The sequence below is a fragment of the Triturus cristatus genome, chromosome 3_2, assembly GCF_964204655.1.
Source record: "Triturus cristatus chromosome 3_2, aTriCri1.1, whole genome shotgun sequence".
Taxonomy (NCBI): Eukaryota; Metazoa; Chordata; class Amphibia; order Caudata; family Salamandridae; genus Triturus; species Triturus cristatus.
In genome coordinates, this window is record NC_140584.1 from 59266498 (window position 1) to 59288651 (window position 22154).

General features: G+C 49.4%; 1 protein-coding gene across 1 annotated transcript in view; it reads right to left on the reverse strand.

The window, feature by feature from the left end:
- Positions 1–22154, reverse strand: part of NCAPD3 (non-SMC condensin II complex subunit D3) — a 1141478-nt gene that overhangs the window by 699655 nt on the left and 419669 nt on the right. The window contains exon 16 of the mRNA XM_085646993.1: positions 16018–16638. Within this exon, the coding sequence (XP_085503119.1) occupies positions 16018–16638 (621 nt within the window). The remainder of the gene's footprint in view (positions 1–16017; positions 16639–22154) is intronic.

Here is a 22154-nt window from a genome sequence, read left to right on the forward strand (position 1 = left end):
AGACAAGCATTTGCTCCGGCGTCGAAGGGGCGAAGCCGACCTCGACCTCGACTTCCTGGACCTCGAGGACCGACGTCGAGAAGAATGTTTCCTCTTCTTGTGGTGCCTCTTCGACCTCGAAGACTTCGAAGTCGATGACCCCCTCTTCGACTTCTCCTTTTTCCTCCCTCTCTTCTCCTCACCGATCCTCTTTATGAAGAGCTTAGTCTTCCTCTCCTTGAGTGCTTTCGGGTTCATGCTTCTACAGCATCCGCACTCCTCCATATCATGTTCCGAAGAGAGGCACCATAAACAGTTCTGGTGTGGATCCGTCATCGACATCAGACCTCCACATTCCCTACAGGGCTTAAATCCCGACTTTCTAGTCTAAGACATACTCGAATTAACAGATTAACAAGGCTAAACTACTAAGTAGCCAACGAGCACTGGAAAAAAAAAAACGTTGCGCGTCGAAGGCGCGGAAAAAAGGGAACTGACGTCATCACGCCGACGTGGGCTTCTTATGGCTCCGGTGACGTCGAACGGAGTCGCGAGCGGAGCCGATGCATTATGACGTCGTCGACGTGGAGTGCTGGGGAAGAAAAGTTCCGTGGAATGCTGGCGCAGGGGATATTCACAAGGTGAGGAATCCACTGGCAGATGTATCCATCAGAAATTGGAATACTGAGGTACCATTGTAAGCCCCTAATCTATGGTATTGGAGTACCCAGGGCATTGGTACAACAGGGGTTGCCCATGGGCTGCAGCATGCATTATGCCACACATAAGAGCCCATGCAAACTGTGTCTGCGGAGCTGCCATCGCAATCTGCGTGAAATGGTGCATGCACCTTTCCTTATATCCCAGTCACTGCATTTTTAACCTATGTCACCCCCAAGGTAGTCCCTTCAGTCCAAGGGCAGGGTGAATAGTTTTAAGTGTGCGGGTACCCCTGAAAGAACAGAGGTACCCCTACAAACTCCAGACACTATTCTCTGGACTTTGTAAGTGCAAGACAGCCATTTTAAGGTCTGCAGTGGACATTGGCAAGTCGATGTCACGCTACATAATGGTTGCCCCAAACCTGGTCATGTTTGGTACACATGTTGGAAACATGCAACTACAAAGATCCCAGTGTTAGTTGCATGATACCATGTACGAGGGGTGCTCCTTAGAGGACACCTCAATACCTGTGTAGCCTTGCAGGGTCTGACCCGCAGCCCACGCTGCTGCCAACCCTCGACAGTGTTCTGCCCCCCCTACCAATGAGCTTAACTCTGGCAGCAGGGGAAGATGACCCAAGGATTTCCTGCAAAGGAGAGGTGTGACCACCTCTCCTTTTTAATTAGGCAGTGTGGGGGTGCTTCCGAGTGCCATCAGACTGCATTGAAGGGCACATTTGGTGCCAACCTTGCATAAACCAATTTTGCCCCGTTCAGGAGCCCTTGGCTCCCGCTCTGGTGCGAAACTACAAGAAGGACAGGGAAGTGTCCACCCCCTGTCCAGCTTCTCCCTAAAGAGGTGCCCAGAGCTCCTCCAGGTGGCTACTTCATTTTGCCATGTTTAATCTGGGCCCTGGAAGCATCTGACAGGCTAAGCCAGCTATGTAGCGTCCCTGATCCCTTCTGATAGGTGGCTCACTACAGAAGAGGACCTTCCCCTTTTTAGGGTTACTTAAGGACTTCCCTGAAGGGGAGCCCTTAGATTTGTCCCAACAACAATTTCAAGATCCGACTGCCTGTCATCTGAAGACTGTTTGAAGACTCTTATGCTGGTGGACATTGGAACTCGGCTGTTCTTTAAGCCAGGACCCAAGACAAGACTGCTCCCGGTGGGAAGATTCCTGCTGTATCTTCGTCCCTGTGCTTCTTCAACTTCTGCTACTCTGTGGCTGTGCATCCTCCGAGTGACCAAGGACTCAGCCTGCATCCGGTTCAACTTACCTTTTCTGGATAAGTCCCACAGACCTTGATGGTCTGCACACAGCATCTTCTCCTGCAAACCATTGTTTACGTTTGCCAAGGCTTGATGGTGGTACTGCCAGCCACTGACCTTCCTGTACTCGTCGACCGGCATGGGACAGCTTGTGGATGACTCCTGTGCTCCGGCATAGTCGCCTGGTCTCCACAGCTGCTGCTTCAACCTCACTGTGCTACAGCAAGAACCTCCGACAAAGGCTGGTATAGTACTCCTGTGCCTATTGGTCACCTCCAGGTGGTTTGGAATCTGTCCCCTCTGCTTTAAGGTTCTTCTCCTCTGGATTCCACGTCCTGGTTCCACCGGCCTGATCCACAAGACCCTGTGGCTGTTGATCTTCCTCAATCTTCCACTGACGTCAACGAGCGGGTCAGACACAACTTCACCCCTATGCACCTGGGCTCCCTGGTGTAGGTATCCAGATCTCCTGTGTATCCATGGGTGGAGTCACTCTCCAACCTTCCTTAATCTAATTGGTTTCTTTAGGGTCCTTTGGGAAGGGTCCTAGAACCGTAAAAATCCAACCGAGACTTACCCTGTCTTATCCTAGGGACGTCTGACCCGGTGTATTCACTCTGCCCCTGGGTACCTCTGGGTCCCTGGCTATTCACCTTGGGTGGTTTCATGCTTCCCCTGGGGTCCTCCATCCTTAGATATTAGCCCCATTTTGGTAACCATTTCAAATTCCACTATTTTAGTATATGCTCCCCCCCCCCACCCCCAATAAGGGCCTGTGTTTTTTCCTATGCTACTTACCTGTTTCTGAAGTATTTCTTGTGTGTATTTGATATCTCTGGGTAGGATATATAACAAGTTAGTGTATAGTGTGTGCTAATAAAGAACAAAAGTTACTTACCTGTAATTTGTGGTTCTCCAGTATTGGTATCTTTCATAGATTCCCATGCCTGAATCATTCCCCGTCGTCGGAGTGAGAGTCCCACGGTACATACAAAAGCAATACATATGCACATAATAACCATACCATAGGTAATATAGAACCAGGAAGTAGAGTAGCTAGAAACTAAAAGGAAAAAAACTTCCACCTCTATGACTAAGTCATTATATAGAGTCCAAACTACAGCCAATCAGGCGACAGCACCCTCCAGAATGCTCTCCTCAGAGGCTCAGGCACTCAGATTTTCTCGCACCAGTGTGATCCATAGTGAAAAGAGCATAAAAGAGCCTCTGAGGGGAGGTGGGTGGGTTGCATGCGAATCTATGAAAGATACCAATACTGGAGAACCACAGATTACAGGTAAGTAACTTTTGTTCTTCTCCAGTATTGGGGTATCTTTCATAGATTTACATGCCTGAATTAGAGCAGAAAGCAGTACATCCATAATAATGCTTGTGATATCATATAAATCATAAAGCATATGTACATAGAAACATTATGCAATAACATATATGGATATAACTGTATATAAAAATACACAATCATAGATGATATGTATCCGAGCAATACTAAAGAGGAGGAGGGAAGAACAGAGGCGCACCTTATTTAAAAAGATTACGGAGAACCGCTTGTCCCAAAGACGCATCTGCATTAATGGCAGCTTCCAAACAGTAGTGCTTCGTAAAGGTGTGTCGGCTGGACCACGTTGCAGCCCTGAAGATTCGATGAAGAGGCACACCAGCAAAGAAAGCAGTTGAAGAGGAAATTGCTCTAGTAGAATGCGCTCTCAGAGTGTTTTTAATGGTCTTCCTGCTTGCTGATGACAGAAACAAATTGCAGCAGAAATCTAACGAGCTAAGGTCTGTTTGGATATTGGGTGTCCCTGGCGCTTCTTACCATAGGCCACAAACATTTGATCAGATTTTCGGATTGATGAAGTCTGTTGTAAATAGAATTTCAGACATCTCTTAACATCAAGGGTATGCAAAGTTCTTTCCGCAGGTGATTGAGGATTAGGAAAGAAAGTCTTTTAAATGATCAGTTCGTTTAGATGGAAGTCCGAAGGTACTTTAGGCATAAAACTGGGGTTAGTGCGTAGCACTACCGAGTTCGAGATGAATTGAAGGAAAGGCGGATTAATAGTGAAGGCTTGAATGTCACTGACCCGCCTAGCTGATGTTAAAGCCAACAGCAGAGCCACCTTCCAAGACAGAAACTTCAAGTCCACTCTAAGAATAGGTTCGAAGGGGTGTTGCATAAGCTGTGCAAGCACCACGTTAAGATGCCAGGATGGAGGTGGATGGCGGATGGGAGGAAACATTCTAAACAATCCCTTGAAGAACTGCTGAATGATCCTAGAAGAGTAAAGAGAGTTGGAACCATCTTGTCGAAATCTTGAAATAGCCGTTAAAAATACTTTAAGAGTAGAATGGGAAAGGCCTGATCTTGCCAGATGTAAAAAGGGCAGAATCTGCTCCGGTTTTGAGCGGATGGGATGAATGTTGGCGGCGTGACACCTCAGACAAAATCGCTTCCATTTAAGCCTGTACGTCTTAACAGTGGAAGGCGCTCTAGCATTGGCTAAGACTTCCTTACAGTCTGCAGAAATGTCTAAATGAGCGAATTCAAGGTGTTCAGGCGCCAGGCCGCTAATCTCAGAGATGCAGGGTCCGGGTGGCAGATCTGTCTGTTCTGAATGGATAGAAGGTTCGATATTGGTTGAGACTGAATGGGATCGCATTCGGAGAGCAGGAGGAGTTCGGTAAACCAGAATTGGCGAGGCCACCTGGGAGCAATGAGTATTCAGCGACAAGGCTCCATCATTTTCCGGAGAACCCTGGAAACCAACGGTATCGGTGGAAAAGCGTAAGCATAGATCTGCGACCAATTCATCAAAAACACATTCCCACACGATCCTTTGTGGGAAAGCCAGCTTACGAAGAATAGGCTTTTGCGGTTCTGACTGGTCGCAAACCGGTCCAGATCGGGTTGACCCCACTCCTGAAAAATTCTATCCAATGTTGGTTGATGTAGCTCTCACTCGTAATTGGAAACTGTTGACCTGCTGAGGGAATCCACGAGGACACTGGAAACTCCCGGAACATGGATCGCTGATGGGCTGATCCGATGTCAGATCGCCCAATCCCAAATTTGCTGGGCTTGTTGAGACAGCAGGGCGGACCTCGTTCCTTCTTGTTTGTTCAAGTAGTGCATACTTGTTGTATTGTCCGTCCGGATCAATACTGATGCCCACAGAATGATGATGCGAAAAGATTTTAGGGCCAGGAAGATAGCTAGCAATTCTAGAAGGTTGATATGCCACTTCTGCTGCTGAACGTTCCATTTGCCGCTGACCGTCAGCCCTTGAAGGTGTGCTCCCCACCCTTCCTGGGAGGCATCCGTGGTGATGACGAAACGTGGTTGTTCCGTGAGGAATGCGCAGAGTAAGGTTTCCCGAATCCGGGGAGTGATGTGGATGAGATCGTCGAAGGACCCCGAAATCTGTAACCATTGGTTGTTGAGCTCCTCTTGCAGGGGTCTCATTCTGAGATGGCAGTTAGGGACTAAAGGAATGCAGGAAAAAGCATCCCCAGAAACGATTTGAACTGCCGGACTGAAACGCACCTTTTTGATCGCAGTAGCTGGGCAAGTTTGCAAATTTTCTGTTGCCGTTCGTCTGAGACAAAGGCTTGTCTTTGTGATGGAATGAGTTGAGACTTGTCGAAATTGACGGAGAAGCCCAGAGATTGGAAGAGGGACAACATCTCTGAATGTGGGCGTTCACGACTGTGAAAGAATTCGCCTTGATAAGGCAGTCGTCTAGATATGGAAAAATTTGAATTCCTTCCAGACGAAGGTGTGCGGCCACCGGTGCTAGAATCTTGGTAAAAACACGGGGTGCGGAATGTAGTCCGAAAGGAAGGACTTTGTACTTCGAAATCCCTGCCAGCCACTCTGAACCGCAAGAACTTTGTGTGTCTGGGTAAGATTGTTACATGGAAATACGCGTCTTGGAGGTCGAGGGTGGCCATGTGATCCCCCGCCGTAAGGAATTGAAGGCATTCTTGAAGTGATAACATCCGGAATGATAGCTTTTTTAGATATTTGTTGAGGGAACGAAGATCTAGAATGGGGCGCCATTCTCCCGATTTTTTCCTTATGAGGAAAAATCGTGAATAAATACCGGTTCCTCTTTGTAATTGAGGGACCACTTTGATCGCTCCTTTTCGTAACATCACATTTATTTGAGAAAAAAACTCCATGAGATGAGCTGGAGGCGGGCCCCTGGGAGGAGAATTTGGAGGAATCTTTGCGAACTCTAGAACATGGCCTCTGGCCACAATGTCCAAGACCCACTTGTCTGATGTTATTGCGGACCAATTTGTGTAACATTGGTAGATTCTTCCTCCAACTTTTAAAAGGGTAGGCGGTAGAACAGATGGCAGGTGGCAGTTGTCACTGTTTTTTAGACGCATCACGTCCGCGGTAAGTAGACTTTCTCCTGTTTTGTGAGTAAGAGGTATTTGGTTGTCTGTGGCGTTGAGAAGAGTAGCGTTGGTTACTTTGATAGGATTGGTACTGTCTTTGTTGATTATAACCTCCTAGACTAGAAAAGGGTCCACAGCCCTTAGCGCCATGATAAGGCGGCTTACGAAACTGGAGAGTTCCGAGAGATCTTGCTGTCTCAGTATCCTTTTTAATGGCCTGGAGGGCCTCGTCCACATGCTGACCAAACAAAGATTCGGCATCAAACGGCATATCAAGTTTTTTTGCCTGAACCTCCTGGCTAAATGAAGTGGATTTCATCCAGCCTTGCCGCCGTAGGACTGCGGCCCCTGCTAGTTGCCGAAAGAACAAGTTACTTACCTTCGGTAACGCTTTTTCTGGTGGATACAGTATCTGCCTGTGGATTCCTCAACTTGTGAATATCCCCTGTGCCAGCATTCCACGGAACTTTTTTCCCCAGCACTCCACGTCGACGTGGGCGACTTCATAATGCATCGGCTCCGCTCGCGACTCCGTATGACGTCACCAGAGCCATAAGAGGCCCACGTCGGCGTGATGACGTCAGTTCCACCCATTTTTTCCGTGCCTTCGAGGCGAACAGGTGGACTAACGACAGACTCAAAGTATACACAGTATACAATATACCAACACATATGCATAGTATACAAAGGAAAGGAATGCTAAATAAACAAGCATTTCCTACAAATGTACAAGAAAGTGTAAAAACATATCAACAAGACCTATTTCATGGTATACAAAGGTGGACAACGGGGAGGCGGGTGGGCCAGTGAGGAATCCACAGGCAGATACTGTATCCAACAGAAAAAGCGTTACCGAAGGTAAGTAACTTGTTCTTCTGATGGATACATCTGCCAGTGGATTCCTCACCTTGTGAATAGATTCCCACAGCAGTCCCCACTCCCGGAGGAGGGTGTCCACCTTCCTACACCAGAAAGTCTTGCAACACAGAGCGCGCAAAGTGGCCCTCCTTCCTCATCTCCGAGTCCAAGCAATAATGCTTTGCGAAAGTATGGAGGGAGGCCCAAGTCGCGGCTTTACAAATATCTGCCATAGGAACACCCCGGGCCAAAGCAGATGTAGACGATTTCGCTCTAGTCGAATGACCTCTAATACCCTCAGGAGGGGTCTTACCAGCCAGGGCGTAGCAGATCTTGATGGCAAGGATAATCCATCTCGACAAAGTGCGCTTGTGCACTGCTCTTCCTTTTGAATGACCAACATAGCCAATGAAGAGTTGATCATCTAGACGAAAGTCTTTAGTCCTGTCCAGATAAAAACTCACAGCCCTCTTTGGATCCAGGCGATGGAGTCTTTCCTCCTCCTTGGAGGGATGAGGAGGTGGATAAAAAACAGGGAGAGTGATAGACTGCCCCAAATGAAACGGAGTAACAACTTTTGGCAGGAAAGCAGCCCTGGTCCTGAGAACCATCCTTTCAGCATGTAATGTAAGAAAAGGAGGTTTGAAGCTCACTCACCCTCCTTGCCGAGGTTATGGCTACAAGAAAGACCACCTTAAAGGACAACAGCCTCAAAGGACAGCTATGTACAGGCTCAAATGGGGACCCCATCAGAAAGGTTAAAACAAGATTAAGGTCCCACTGTGGTATTACAAAAGGAGTGGGAGGAAACATGTTTGTAAGGCCCTTGATAAACCTCAGAACAACCGGAGATTTAAATAGTGACGGTTGATCAGGAAGGCATAGAAAAGCTGATAAGGCAGATAAATAGCCCTTAACCGTGGCTACAGCACAACCCTGCTGTGCCAAGGAAAGAGCAAACTTAAGCATGTGAGAAGTTGGCCTGATATATGATGTCACTAGTTCTAGTGTACACCTTGTATCAGTCCAAACAAACCTTATGGTGATTGGTTGTAAAGTCAACCTTATAGACCAGCTATCCTAGTGGTAGCATGGACAAGAGCAGTCTTAGGCTAAATTCTGTATGGCATGTGAAGCCAGCTGTTATACCATATGTAATCCCTTGAATACCAAATGAAAGGACACCACAACAGATATATATAAAAATAGAATGTATTTATTCTAGTCAAACCCTCAGCACTCTTTATGAGATTCGAGGTAAGTACAACACAGTCTTATTTAAGCATACATTAAGTCACACAGGTAAGTAATACAGTTAGGCCCTAGGGGCCACGCAAACTATATACTAAGTTAGTGGTATAGGAACCACTGTCACGAACACAGGATAGGCCTAGGCCTAGGGAATCGCTGGGGCTACACTATACTACCAAAGGTTAGGAAGTGGGAGCCCACGGGATTCAGGTGCAGAGGGGAAACACTCACGCGTAATGCGTAAAAGTCGATAGAAATAGTAGTTATTAGAATTTAACAGTTTTAGGACACTTCTGGAATAGCTAGGAAGTCGAGACTTGGAAACTAGACCCTAGGATAGTCAATACCCTTGTGAGAACCGGAGTACTCAAGTTACCTAGCCCACGGGCTGCGGGTGCATAGGTGGGAACTTGCGTCGGGTTTCGTCGTTGACTCCTATGGATGCCTGAAGGAAAGTTGCTGACAGGCAGTCAGTGAAGAGTGTCCGGTGGATCCCAAGGCCAGGATCAAGAAGGAAGGATACCTGCAAGAAGAAGGGACAGAGTCTAGGTCACCAGCCAGGAGCCGGGAAGGAACCAGGCGATGTCGTGAAGATGCAGGTGAAGAGGTGAAGCTTGTCGCAGCAGCCACGGGTACCAGGAGGCGTCGAGGACGACCAGGACCAGGAGGTGAGCTGTCCCACGAAGGCTCTTGCTGTCGGCGGCGTCGAAGTCGAGTTAGGACCCAACAAGCCTTGGCAAGCGGAACCCACGCAGAATGGAGGACTTGCTTCTGGTGCAGACCAGGAAGGTCTGGGGTGCTTCTCTTTCACAGAGGAGCGGGTGCCAGTCTGGAGGAGCCGGACCAGCAAGATGAAAACAAAGGTTCGTCGTCGCAGAGGTCACTAGCCAACGGGCCAGCAACCGGACAACATGTCGAGTAACTCCGGTGCAGAAGGGCCCCACGCAGAACACGTGAAGTGTGGGGAGCTGATCTTCTTTGCAGATGGTGCTCGGGATGGGGGCTTCTCAATTCCCCAAGCACAGTCTCGAGGAAGCCTCAGAAGTTGCGCTAGTCAGGTACTAGCCACTTTTCCCAAGTCGCCGGTCCCACGTCCCTCGTCGCCTCCATGGGTCTCAGCTTCGCTGTAGATGTGGATCTGGGTCAGAGGTGTCTGGAAGTCTCGGCACTGCTCAGTCTCTGCAGTCGTCCCTCGTAGGATCAGTCGCAAAACAAGCAGCGGTCGCTGGATGGTGCCTGGTTGCCCAGGGTGGTCACTCCTTGGCCACAAGGGAGATTTCTTCAGTCTTCTTCCTGAGGTCGAATGTCGAAGGTCCAGAGTTTCTGTTCAAGTTGCAGATTCAGGTTAATCTAATTTAGCAGGGCTCAGCTACCTACTGATATACTGGGCTGGGCTGGGCTACCTGCCAGGTCCCTCCTATGGGTGGGACCAGGAAGGGGAGTGGTTACACCCCCTTTCCTTTGTCCAGTTTCGCGCCAGAGCTGGGGCTGGAGTGCCCCAGCGCCGGTTTGAACTGGACTATGCATGGGACACCTTGTGTGCCCCAGGCAGTGTCTAGTTTCTTTCATCCCTCCCTTCCCCAATACACTAAGTCCTGTCTGGGGTGGTGCTCGCACCTCCCAAGGCAGGTAACCTATTGTCCAAGCCTTCCTCGCTGGAAGGACTCCCAGCAGCAGGAGGTCAGACTTGTGTCTGTGGCAACAGCATCCATCTTGTGATGCTGGGGCTCTGGTTAACTGTAACCGGGTAAGTAGGTTTCAACATGTCTTCTCCCTCTAGAAGGGAGGAATAATATCCTCATTGCCAAAAATGGTATGGGGGTATTATTCCAAAGTGTTAGACACCTTACACGACATGTTTTGATAAAGCCAAACCATAGTTACCATAACCGTTTATGATTATAAGGTACTTTAAGAGTATATGGTAGGCTATATCATAGAACAGCTATAAGGACATGGTTCCGAAAGCTGGGGGTGAATGTTTTGCCAATGTGCAACATTCCCTCCATCATCTTGTGTGTTTTCCGAAAGCTGCAGACAGGCTCAGCTCATGCTAGAGCACCATCTCACATGTTACCAAGCACTCTGCCTCCAGGATTGTTAAGGCCTGCCATAGGAGTGGCTGATAGGTACACGTGTCTATATATAAGGTAGGTATAGGAATACTACACCTAAGCAAGGAGTGATTACACGACCTTGCCCCAGCTGAGTGATCAGCCAGTTGTGTCATAATGGAAGGCCAGGCCAGGGGTGGCACAATAAATGCTGCAGCCCCTGGTAGGCCTAGGGTACACCTATGCCCTGGGTACCTAAGGTACACTATACAGGGGCCAATAAGGTGATCCTAACCATTTGGGTTATGCACCTAAAGTACATAGTATAAGTTTAGAGAGAGAACAGCTGGGCTGTGGGTCTGATTGGCAGGTCCACAGCCACATCTAAGTCGAAAACCAGTGAAGCAAAAGCAAAAAGTGGGGGTGAACATAGAAAGCAGACCCTACTCTCCTACAAAGCACATAAGAAAGATGGGCTTTTAAAGGGTCAATGGACCTCTCTCCACACCATTTTACAAATTTAGACCACCTATAGGAGTAAATGGACTTGGTGGAGTGTCGCCTGGCCGATAAAATAACATCCACATCAGGCGGGAGAGAGAATGAACTCAGGTTGCCCCGTTCAATCTCCAGGCATGAAGGTGTAAGCTCTGGAGGTGGGGGTGTAGAACCTGCCCCTCCGACTGCGAGAGGTGGTCTGCCCTCAGAGGGAGACGGAGCAGGGGGGCACGAGGAGAGGTGGAGAAGATCTGTATACCACACCCTTCTTGGCCAGTCCGGGGCGATCAATATGACTTGGACCCGGTCTTGGCGAATCTTCCTCAGAACCAGAGGAATCAAGGGTATGGGAGGAAACGCGTAAAGGAGTCGTGAGCCCCAACTCAAGTGAAACGCGTCCCCCAATGCCCCCTGCATCGGAAACTGGAGACTGCAGAAAGACGGGTAGTGCGCGTTCTCGAAAGTGGCAACCAGGTCCACCCAAGGTGTACCCCACGTCCGAAAGACGTGACGAACCACCTCCGGATGGATCCTCCACTCGTGATCGGCGGAGAAGTGCCGACTGAGACTGTCTGCACGTACAACACACCGGCCAGATGATTTGCCATTAGACAAATCTGATGGTCCTGAGCCCAGGACCATAGACACAGGGCCTCTCTGCAGAGACAAAGAGACCCCACTCCCTCCTGCTAGTTGACATACCACATCGCGGTAGTGTTGTCTGTCAGGACTTGAATCGACTGACTGCGAAGGGAAGGGAGGAAGGCCTTGAGCGCCAAACGAATCGCCCACAATTCCAGAAGGTTGATGTGAAGCAACCTTTCCTCTGGAGACCAAAGACCCTTGATCTCCAGATCCCCCAGATGAGCACCCCACCCTAAGGTGGAGGCATCCGTTATCACCGTGGCCACCGATGGAGTCAGATGGAAGGGCTTTCCTTGAGACAGATTGCCCTCCACGCTCCACCAAGATAGATCCGCTGCAGCTTCTCTGGAGACCTTGATCAACTCCCTGAGATCTCCTTTGTGCTGATACCACTGCTTGCGGAGGTACCACTGGAGCGCCCTCATGTGCCAGCGTGCATGGTTGACCAACAGAATGCAGGAAGCGAACAGACCGAGCAGGCGAAGGACCTTCAGAACTGGAACAACCGCTCCATTGTGGAAGAAAGGGACCATCTCCTGAATGTCGAGAATTCTTTGTGGAGGAGGAAATGCTCGACACACAGTAGTGTCCAGTACCGCCCCTATGAACAGGTTGCGTTGAGAGGGCACCAGGTGAGATTTGGGCACATTGATCGAAAAACCCAAGTCGAATAACAGTTGAGATGTTACCTGCAGATGACGCTGCACCATCTCTGGGGACTCTGCCTTCAGAAGCCAGTCGTCCAGGTAGGGGAAAACTGGAATCCCCGACCTCCTGAGATGAGCAGCCACCACTGCCATCACCTTTGTTTAGACTCGAGGTGCGGTAGTAAGACCAAACGGGAGGACCGCAAACTGGTAGTGTTGCGACCCAACCGTAAAACGGAGATACTTCCTGTGCGACTTCAGGATTGGGACATGAAAGTATGCGTCCTGCAAGTCGAGCGACACCATCCAGTCTCTTTGCTGCAACGCTTGAAGAACCTGCGCAAGGGTCAGCATCTTGAATTTCTCCTGTTTCAGGTAAAAGTTCAAGATTCTGAGGTCCAGTATCGGACGCAATCTGCTGTTCTTTTTGGGAATCAGGAAATACCGGGAGTAGCATCCCTGACCCCTTTCCTGCTCCGGAACCACCTCTATTGCACCCTTTTGAAGCAAAGCTAGAACCTCTTTCTGCAGGAGAAGCATATGGTCCTCTGAGCAGTAACCTTGGCAAGGAGGGTAAGGGGGAGGAAACTCCCGAAAGGGAAGGGCGTACCCAGTCTCTACGAGGTTCAAAACCCGAAGGTCTGTCGTAACAGATTTCCAACCCCGCAGAAAGTAGGACACCCGACCCTCCACAGGTCTTACATGACCCGGGATGGGGGATCTAGGGCTGCTTCCCTGAAGCCTCATTGGGAGCAGAGGAGGAGGAAGAAGAAGAAGAGGGGTTGCGTCCAGAACCTCTCCGACCCCTTTGCCTCCCTCTATAGGACCTATAGAGGGGATTCTGCTGTTGCTGATGCTGCTGTTGCTGCTGAGGCTGTCGGAAGGAGCGAAAGGATGATCTTCTGAAACCTCTAAACCTTTTAAAACCAGATCCCTTAGCAGGAGCTTGCAGACCCAAAGACTTAGCAGTTAACCTGCTGTCTTTAAATCTTTATAGGGCAGAGTCTGCCTTTTCTCCAAACAACTTCTGCCCATCAAACGGCAAATCCACTAAAGTGGCCTGAACATCCGCGGAGAATCCCGACGAACGAAGCCATGCCTGCCTTCTTGTGGCTATGGATGAGCCCATTATCCTCGCCACCGAATCTGCCGTATCCAGCCCTGATTGGATTACCTGTCTGGCAGCGGCCTGAGTGTCTGAAACTACCTCCAAGAAGGACGTCTTATCGCCCTCAGGCAGCTTAGGGGCTAAAGACTTCATTGAGTCCATTAAGGCATGCACGTAACGACCCAGCAAGCACGTGGCATTGGAAGACTTTAGTGCCATACTTCCTGAAGAGAAAGTCTTTTTAGCCGCCTGGTCCACCTTTTTGGACTCCCTATCTGCGGGAGACTGAGGGAAAGCCCCCGAAGCGTGCTTTGAGCAGGAAGCCTGCACAACTAGGCTCTCTGGAGACGGGTGTGTTGATAGAAAATCCGGATCCCCAGGCGCCACCCTGTATCTTCTTGCCACCTGTCTGGAAACCGCCGGAGTAGAAAGTGGTTTTCGCCATACCTCCAAAACAGGCTCCAAGATGGCCTCATTAAAAAGCAGTAAAGGCTCTGACGTGGAAGTAGTAGAGTGTAGCACCTCCGTGAGCAAGTTCGACTTATACTCTACTGAGGGTAACTGTAAATCTAACAGTTCTGCGGCCTTTTTAATAACTGTATGGTAGGGTGCCAGCTCTTGTGGTGGAGAGGATCTTGATGAGGTGTGCTCCCACTCCACGGTCGTATCCAGGCCACTAGCCTCTTGTATCCCCTCAAATTCATCAGAGGATGTGTCAACCTCACCTTCCTCTACCTCTGCCCTATACCTTCCTTCTTCCAATACCCTTTGGGCCTCCCTTCTTGATCGAATCCGTCGACGTCGTACGCGGCGTCGGTGGTGCCAGAGGTATATGAGTCGGCGGCGCCATAGACTGAGTCGGCGGCGCCGGACGCGGCGCCGATGGAGTCGGCAACGGCGTCGAGGAAGGCTCTGAAGCAGGACGATCCAGCCGAAGCCGTGACGGATCCCCAGACGGCGCCGGAAACTGCCACGAAGGCGCCATCAGCAGAAAGGGCATAAAGGGGTCCTGAGCGTAATGCTGCGGCACCCCTAATGAATACGCCATGGGACCCACGGGACCAGTTGGTGCTCCGGATGGGAAGGCCGCCCTATTAAAAATACCATACATGGCATTTAAGAATTGTGCAGAGTCAGTACCTGGAGCAGGAAACTGAGGATAAGGTACAGAACCTGTATCTCTCTGCGGAGTACTTGGCAGCAGCGCCGTAGTGTCCTCTACTGGAGCCGTAGAATCTTCAGGCACCGGAGTAGGCTCTTCCCCTTGTTCCTGTTCACCATCCGAAACAGGCGAATCCACTGGAACCGGAGACGACGCCGGTGACGGCACCGGGGACTGCGCCGGTGAACGCGCTGGAGCCCGCTTCGGCGAAGGAGATCCTCCCGGAGACTTAGAAGGAGAAGGTGACAAGTCCTTACTTCGACGTCGCCGGGGCGAAGTCGACCTCGACTTCCTGCTCTTCGAAGACCGGCGTCGTGAAGAATGTTTTCTTTTCTTGTGATGTTTCCTTGACTTCGACGACCTCGAAGTCGACGACTCCGGCCTCGACATCTCCTTCTTTCTCCCTCTCTTCTCCTTACCAATCTTTGCCATAAACAGCTTCGCCTTCCTTTCCTTCAATGCCTTAGGATTCATCCTCCTGCAGCATGCACAATCTTCAACATCGTGGTCCGACGAAAGGCACCACAAGCAGTCCTCATGTGGATCCGTCATCGACATATGGCCGCCACATTCCCTACAGGGCTTTAAGCCCGACTTCCTCGTCGAAGACATTACAGATTTTACAACAGTAACACCTTACAACTACTAAGTAGCAGGAGAGTACTGGAAAAAACCGTTGCGCGTCGACGGCGCGGAAAAAAGGGAACGGACGTCATCACGCCGACGTGGGCCTCTTATGGCTCCGGTGACGTCATACGGAGTCGCGAGCGGAGCCGATGCATTATGACGTCGCCCACGTCGACGTGGAGTGCTGGGAAAAAAAGTTCCGTGCAATGCTGGCGCAGGGGATATTCACAAGGTGAGGAATCCACTGTCAGATGTATCCATCAGAAACCCATAGACGCAACATCCACAGCCGAATCTATAATCTCAGCAGAGATACGTTCCCCCGCCTGCAGGATCTTTAGTGCTTCTGCTTTAGATGGTTCAGGCAACATGTCTATGAAGGGAGAAATGTCAGCCCACATTTGTCTATCGTATCGTCCTAAGATGGCCAGAGAGTTAGCAGCACAGACGGTTGTCGCTGCCATGGTGGAAACCTTTTTACCAATAGCGTCCAAGCGTCTGGTGGAGCTGCAATCGGAGAGGAGGGATTTCTCGCTCGTCGTTGCGCTGCTTGGGCGATAATAGAATCAGCCTTTGGCTGACCTATGAGGCATGCTGGTGAATTGTCTGGTGCCTTGTATTTCTTGTCGAGGCGGAGCAGGACCGCAGGAATAGAAGCAGGAGCTTTCATTACCTTTAGTCCTTCCTGCCAAATGAGGTCAATGATTGGAATAGTCCGTACTTATTTCCTTGGCTGATCTTTAAAGTCATATAGGAAACAATCCTCCTTCTTTGTTTCCATAGGAAGGAGGAACTTTCGTGTTGCCCTTTCCATTAGAAGATGAAAACCTCTGATGTCTACTGGAGGAGAATCGATAGGAGCCGGAGTAGAAGGAGACGGAGTTTGTATCTGGTTATCGTCCCACTCCGTAAGAAGCGATATCTCATCCAATTCTCCTTCCTCCCGATCATCGTCCGTGGTGTTAGCATGAGAAGGTACCAGAGAAGTTGGTCTGGGTGACCTCAATGCAGAAGAAGATTGAGGAACAGGTGTAGGTGGTACAGAAGAAGCCGATTCAGATGGAGGGAAACTGCGATAATCATCCAACATAAATTGTAGATTATTTAGTAGAGTCAAAGGCATTTGGGCCGTAGGGATAGTATCTGGAGCCGGACCAACAGTCTCTGGGGAAGGATTATCATCGTGATCCTCTTCCTGATATTTAATGAATAACTCAGAAGGGCTCCTGGCAGTGCGAAATCTATCGTCCTCATCGGATTCCTCATCATCATCTCCATAATCCAGCAATTGTTCAGGTAACTCCAGAGGAACCTTAGTAGGGAAAATGTGAAGTGGAGAGAGGGCCTCCACTGAAGATCCACGCCTTTGTAGCAAGGAAGGTGCTGTTGTCAATGGAGGCAACTGCGCAGACGTCATAGACGATGTAGAAGATGTTTTGGCTGTAGACGCTGACCAACACATGCAATGATGTGTATGAAGATAACTGTAGGGAGCCGTCGACGACGAAGCTGGTGTCAATGAAGTAATCGTCGACGAGGCGGCCTTCGACAACGAGGCAATCGTCAACGAGATCCTTCTAATCTTCATCGTCGAAGGGGCGTCGATGGTAGATTTCACTTCCTTCGTCAACGAGATTTGTTTCACGGCGATGGATACCAGCGTCAACGGCGAGGATGCCGACGACATGATCATATGAGGTCTCGGCGATGAGAAGGTAACAGTCGACGTCGTCGTAGCGTCGACGGTAGGCTTCGAAGATGTCGTCAAGATAGTCGACGAAGGAACCCGTTTCGGAGGTAAATCCTCCTCAGAAACTCGTTTTGAAGGCAGACACTGTTTTTCTCGGGGCGTAGTAGGCAGAGGTTTACTCTTTGAAGGTGGAGGAGCCTTTTTCACTCTTAGAGGAGTGCTGTTTTTTCAACACCTTAGCCCCAGGAGAAGATAAATACGCCTCTGTGTAGGAGAGTAGGGTCTGCTTTCTATGTTCATCCCCACTTTTTGCTTTTGCTTCACTGGTTTTCGACTTAGATGTGGCTGTGGGCCTGCCAATCAGACCCACAGCCCAGCTGTTCTCTCTCTAAATTCATACTATGTACTTTAGGTGCATAACACAATTGGTAAGGATCACCTTATTGGCCCCTGTATAGTGTACCTTAGGTACCCAGGGCATAGGTGTACCCAAGGCCTACCCGGGGCTGCAGCATGTATTGTGCCACCCCTGGTCTGGCCTTCCATTATGACACAACTGGCTGATCACTCAGCTGGGGCAAGGTCGTGTAATCACCCCTTGCCTAGGTGTAGTATTCCTATACCTATCTTATATATAGACACATGTGTACCTATCTGCCACTCCTATGGCAGGCCTTAACAATCCTGGAGGCAGAGTGCTTGGTAACATGTGAGATGGTGCTCTGGCATGAGCTGAGCCTGTCTGCAGCTTATGGAACCATGTCCTTATAGCTGTTCTATGATATAGCCTACCATATACTCTTAAAGTACCTTTTAATCTGAAACGGTTATGGTAACTATGGTTTGGCTTTATCAAAACATGTCGTGTAAGGTGTCTAACACTTTGGAATAATACCCCCATACCATTTCTGGTGATGAGTATATTATTCCTCCCTTCTAGAGGGAGAAGACATGTTGAAACCTACTTACCCGGTTAAAGTTAACCAGAGCCCCAGCGTCACAAAATGGATGCTGCTGCCACAGACACAAGCCTGACCTCCTGCTGCTGGGAGTTCTTCCAGCGAGGGAGGCTTGAACAATAGGTTTCCTGCCTTGGGAGGTGCGAGCACCACCCCAGACAGGACTTAGTGTATTGGGGCAGGGAGGGGTGAAATAAACTAGACACTGCCTGGGGCACACAAGCTGTCCCATGCATAGTCCAGTTCAAACCGGCGCTGGGGCACTCCAGCCCCAGCTCTGGCGCGAAACTGGACATAGGAAAGGGGGTGTAACCACTCCCCTTCCTGGTCCCACCCATAGGAGGGACCTTGCAGGTAGCCCAGCCCACTAGCCCAGTATATCAGTAGGTAGCTGAGCCCTGCAGATTAGATTATCCTGAATCTGCAACTTGAACAGAAACTCTGGACCTTCGACATTCGACCTCAGGAAGAAGACTGAAGAATCTCCCTTGTGGCCAAGGAGTGACCACCCTGGGCAACCAGGCACCATCCAGCGACCGCTGCTTGCTTTGCGACTGATCCTACGAGGGACGACTGCAGAGACTGACCAGCGCCGAGACTTCCAGACACCTCTGAACCAGATCCACATCAAAGCTGAGACCCGTGGAGGCGACGAGGGACGTGGGACCGGCAACTTGGGAAAAGTGGCTAGTAACTGACTAGCGCGACTTCTGAGGCTTCCTCGAGGCTGTGCTTGGGGAATTGAGAAGCCCCCATCCCGAGCACCATCTGCAAAGAAGATCAGCTCCCCACACTTCACGTGTTCTGCGTGGGGCCCTTCTGCACCCGAGTTGCTCGACGTGTTGTCCGGTTGCTGGCCCGTTGGCTAGTGACCTCTGTGACGACGAACCTTTGATTTCACCTTGCTGGTCCGGCTCCTCCAGACTGGCACTCGCTCCTCTGTGAAAGAGAAGCACCCCAGACCTTCCTGGTCTGCACCAGAAGCAAGTCCTCCATTCTGCGTGGGTTCCGCTTGCCAAGGCTTGTTGGGTCAGCAAGAGCCTTCGTGGGACAGTTCGCCTCCTGGTCCTGGTCGTCCTCGATGTCTCCTGGTACCCGTGGCTGCTGCGACAAGCTTCACCTCTTCAACTACATCTGCACGACATCGCCTGATTCCTTCCTGGGTCCTTCCCGGCTCCTGGCTGGTGACCTAGACTCTGTCCCTTCTGCTTGCAGGTATCCTTCCTTCTTGATTCCATCCTTGGGATCCACCGGACACTCTTCACTGACTGCCTGTCAGCAACTTTCCTTCAGGCATCCATAGGAGTCAACGGCGAAACCCGACGCAAGTTCCCACCTATGCACCCGCAGCCTGTGGGCTAGGTAACTTGAGTACTCCGGTGCTCACAAGGGTATTGACTATCCTTGGGTCTAGTTTCTAAGTCTCGAACTCCTAACTATTCCAGAAGTGTCCTAATACCCTTAATTTCTAATAACTACTATTTCCATTGACTTTTACGCATTACGCGTGTTTCCACTCTGCACCTGAAGCCCGTGGGCCTCCCACTTCCTAACCTTTGGTAGTATAGTGTAGCCCCAGCGATTCCCTAGGCCTAAGCCTATCCGGTGTTCGTGACAGTGGTTCTTATACCACTTACTTAGTATATGGTTTGCGTGGCCCCAGGGCCTAACTGTATTACTTACCTGTGTGACTTAATGTATGCTTAAATAAGACTGTGTTGTACTTACCTCGAATCTCATAAAGAGTGCTGAGGGTATTTTGACTAGAATAAATACATTCTTTTTTATATATATATCTGTTGTGGTGTCCTTTCATTTGGTATTCAAGGGATTACAAATGGTATAACAGCTGGCTTCACATGCCATACAGAGTTTAGCCTAAGACTGCTCTTGTCCATGCTACCACTAGGATAGCTGGTCTATAAGGTCGACTTTCCAACCAATCACCATAAGGGTTGTTTGGACTGATACAAGGTGTACACTAGAACTAGTGACATCATATATCAGGCCAACTTCACACACTCAGCAACCTTCTTCTTAGAGGACGAAGTCTTACTAGAGGCAATACTCCCCACTTCAGATAAGGGGTTGCCTTGATCTTTAATCTTCTGTAGCCACAGAATTAGACGTCCGTCTCTGTCCCTGAGAGTTTTTCGAGGGAAGGTTCTGCAGATCTTGCAGTCTCTCACCTGGTGATCAGGATACAAGCAGTAAATACACTTCTTATGGGGGTCCTCAGAAAATAACCGGAGCTTCCTACAAGATTCACAAGGTCGAAAGTGATTTCTTTTAAGAAGACATCATGAACTGAAGAATTCCTGAAGAAATTTGAAAGTACTGAGCAGAGCTCAGGGAGATTCCCTTCACACGACGTGCGGTAGAAAATCTGAGAGCCTGAGCCTCTGAGGAGAGCATTCTGGAGGGTGCTGTCGCCTGATTGGCTGTAGTTTGGACTCTATATAATGACTTGGACGAGTCATAGAGGTGGAAGTTTCTTCCTTTTAGTTTCTAGCTACTCTACTTCCTGGTTCTATATTACCCATGGTATAGTTATGTGCATATTTATTGCTTTTTTATGTACCGCGGGACTCCCCACTCCGACGACGGGGAATGATTCAGTCATGTGAATCTATGAAAGATACCCCAATACTGGAGAATAAAAAATATTTTTGTACTCAACTGGTGTGGTCCTTTCCTATGTGTAAGTGACTATAGTGGTGTATGCACTCGCTATACACCCTCCTGAATAATCCTTTGCTGCTCTTCACAGCTACCCCTTGAGAGCTTTAGTTTTCAAAGACCTAAACACTATAACTAAGGGTTGCCTGGACTCAGTTCACAGTGGCTCACCCAAGGTGGACACTATATACTGAGCAAGCCTCCTACAACATTTACCCTATCCTGTGAGTCACTAAGAAAACTTAGAGCAGGTGTGACCAATATTGTTGTGGGCACGAAAAGAAGAGTGAAAATCTAAATATTACAGTGCCCTTATGTACATGTAGATTTGAGTGTGCCAGATCTGAAAGCTTGCTATCCTGCAGAGCAGCAGGGACAATGCTGGAACGGTGTAGCGCTGTGAATTGTTTGTTTTATGTATGTGTGCCTGTGAATTGTACAATGCATGGAAGATGCTGGGATCCATTTTGGGTCTCTCTAGTCAGGAGACACATTGAACAACTATGGATCAGCTCGAAGGGTGTGTGCATGAGAACCGTTAAGACTACGTTAAGGTCCCACGATGCAATCAAACATTTTGGGAGGAAACTTGCATCAAACCTTTTATAAACCTCATAACAATATGGATTTAAACAAGGATGGTTGGTCCAGCAAACATAGAAAGGCCGAAACGGCATACAAATAAACATTTAATAGTTCCCACTGCAAGGTTTTCCAACTGCTTGGCCTTTAAAAGGAACAGTGTTGCAGATACCACGTCAGGTCACAAATCTGTCCCAACAACCAGCATAAATGTACATTGGGGAAGGGCATGAAGCGGTGAAGATGACATCCACTACCTCAGGTGGCAGATCAAAAGCAGCAAATTGGAGCTGCACAATCTCCGCTCATGAAGGGATGGATTACACAGGTTTCAGGACTATGCCCTGCAGTTGCAACAAAAGATTGCCCCAAAAAGGAAGCCCCCGCCCAGATGTTCCGAGTACCACACTTTCCTGGCCCAATCCAGAGCCACTAGGATGACTTCAGCCAGGTTGTCTTGATCTTTTCAGAACTCTGACAAAGAGAGGAAGGGTGTCAAGGTGTCCAATGCTCCATTGTAACCAGAACGAATCTCCTAGTGAGCGTTATCACTGAAACCTTCGACCCTGCACGCTCCCAGAAGTGGAAAAAAAGATCTACCCAAGGATCTCCCCACTGTTAGAAGATGCACTGCACCACCGAGATGCAGATCCCATTTGTGATCTGCCATAAGTTGCTTGCCTAGCTTGGCCACTCTTGCATTCGAGTATCATGCAAGTGGTTCACAACCATGGGCATGCAGTGACCCTCCAAGCATCCCCAGAGGTGCAGAGGACCCAGACGCCTACTTCACCCTGCTTTTTGCAATACCACATGGCAGTGGTGCTGTCCATGACAACCAGCACCAGCCTTTCACTGATGGATGGCAGGAAAGCATTCAGCACCAGACTAATGAACTACAACTCCAGCAGACAGATCTGGAGCTGGACTTCCATCGGTTACCAGAGTCCTCTGATCTTGCCTCCCACAGATGGTTTCCTCAACGCAGTAATGACCCAACCTTCACCATTGTAAGGATCAGGTGAGAAAGGGAGTGTTTCCTGCCAATGGACAAA